The sequence below is a fragment of the Aegilops tauschii genome, chromosome 7 (genome assembly GCF_002575655.3).
Source record: "Aegilops tauschii subsp. strangulata cultivar AL8/78 chromosome 7, Aet v6.0, whole genome shotgun sequence".
NCBI lineage: Eukaryota > Viridiplantae > Streptophyta > Magnoliopsida > Poales > Poaceae > Aegilops > Aegilops tauschii.
The window spans coordinates 471,268,858-471,270,565 of NC_053041.3; the positions used below are offsets into that span (position 1 = coordinate 471,268,858).

General features: G+C 45.0%; 1 protein-coding gene across 1 annotated transcript; it reads left to right on the plus strand.

Annotated features, from left to right (window-relative positions):
• Positions 1–718: 718 nt before the first annotated feature.
• Positions 719–1,441, plus strand: LOC109778147 (uncharacterized). Its single transcript, XM_020336706.1, has one exon. The coding sequence runs from the start codon at positions 719–721 to the stop codon at positions 1,439–1,441; it is 723 nt and encodes a 240-aa protein (XP_020192295.1).
• The last annotated feature ends 267 nt before the right edge of the window (positions 1,442–1,708 follow it).

The window sequence follows — 1,708 nt, forward strand, 5'->3', positions numbered from 1 at the left end:
AGGGGTTGATGCACGTTTTCGTCCTACATTCTCCAATAGAAACTTTGGAGTGATTCTTTGTTGCACGTTGAGGGATTATTATATGATCTAATTATGTTATCATTGTTGAGAGAACTTACACTAGTGAAAGTATGAATCCTAGGCCTTGTTTCCAAGCATTGCAATCCTATTTTTGCTCACTTTTACTATTTGCTACCTTGCTGTTTTTATATTTTTAGATTACAAAAACCTATATCTACTATCCATACTACACTTGTATCACCATCTCTTCGCCGAACTAGTGCACCTATACAATTTACCATTGTATTGGGTGTGCTGGGGACACAAGAGACTCTTTGTTATTTGGTTGCAGGGTTCTTTGAGAGAGACCATCTTCATCCTACGCCTCCCACGGATTGATAAACCTTAGGTCATCCACTTGAGGGAAATTTGCTACTGTCCTACAAAACTCTGCGCTTGGAGGCCCAACACGAGTCTATAAGAAGAACGTTGCATAGTAGACATCACACCTCGGCCACCTGGCTAGTCCTTCTCGGAACTCCGCGACCTCCACCACTACCCCCAGCTCCACACCGTTTGTCCTCCGTCGCTGGTCCACACCGCTCGTCCATCCTCTACGCAGTTACCTTTCGCCCCTACGATAGTGACCACGCGTGGCAAGTCTTTCTGAAATGCTCGTGCTATTTTTTGTCCCAGCTTTGAAGCAACTGATTCAGGCATGGAGTACATATATGAGCACTACGTTGAGTCATTCAATGACTCGTCCGACAAGGAGGACTATATGGATGAAACGACGATGATGCAGGCGTTCCTTGCAGACGCGGTGCATGCAGAAGAGCATGTTCTCAATTTCAAGGGATCAATCAAGGGTCATCGAGTGTTCAGTCGGAACAAGGCACGAGGCCATTTAACACTGATGGATAACTACTTTGCCCCCGATGCCCTATTAGCTGAGAATCTTGCCGTCACTTTCGGATGCGAAAAAATGACTTTGATCCCCCTATACCATGATGTTCGGTCCTTTGATGTCTACTTCATCTTGAAGAAGGATGTTATACGAAGAATTGGATTCTCTGGTTACCAGAAGTGCACGACCACATTGCAGATGCTTGCATATGGCACGACCGCTGATTCGTGGAACGAATATCCCCGGATGTCTGAGAGCACATGCGGAGACGCCATGGCCGGATTTGCTACTTTTATGGTCGAGGTGTTTGGACCTCAGTACTTGAGAGAACCAACTGTTGCAAACACCGAAAGGCTCTTGGCAATGTATGAAGCAAGAGGGTGCGCAGGTTTAATCAGATCTCTTTACTACATGCATTGGAGATGGAAGAACTGTTCAAAAGATCTACAAGGGCAATATCAGGGTCATGTTAAGCAGTCCACCATCATTCTTGAAGCAGTTGCATCACATGATCTCTGGATTTGGCATGCCTAGGTCTCATAATGACATCAATGTGCTGCAACTATCTTTCATCATTGCTAGGCTGATTGAAGAGAAAGCTCCTCCTTGCAACTATACAATCAATGATCATGAATACAACATAGACTACTATCTGGTTGATTGTATCTATCCTCCTTGGGCTATCTTTATCAAGACCATCTCCGAGCCAATTGGTCAGAAAAGGTCTCCCTTTGCCCAAAGACATGAAGCAACTAGAAAGGATGCCGAGAGGGCATGTGGACTTCTCTAGGCCTATGTTTG

Excerpts from the sequence above, each read along its gene's own strand:
- LOC109778147 (XM_020336706.1), top strand. The coding sequence starts at position 719 with ATGGAGTACATATATGAGCACTACGTTGAGTCATTCAATGACTCGTCC.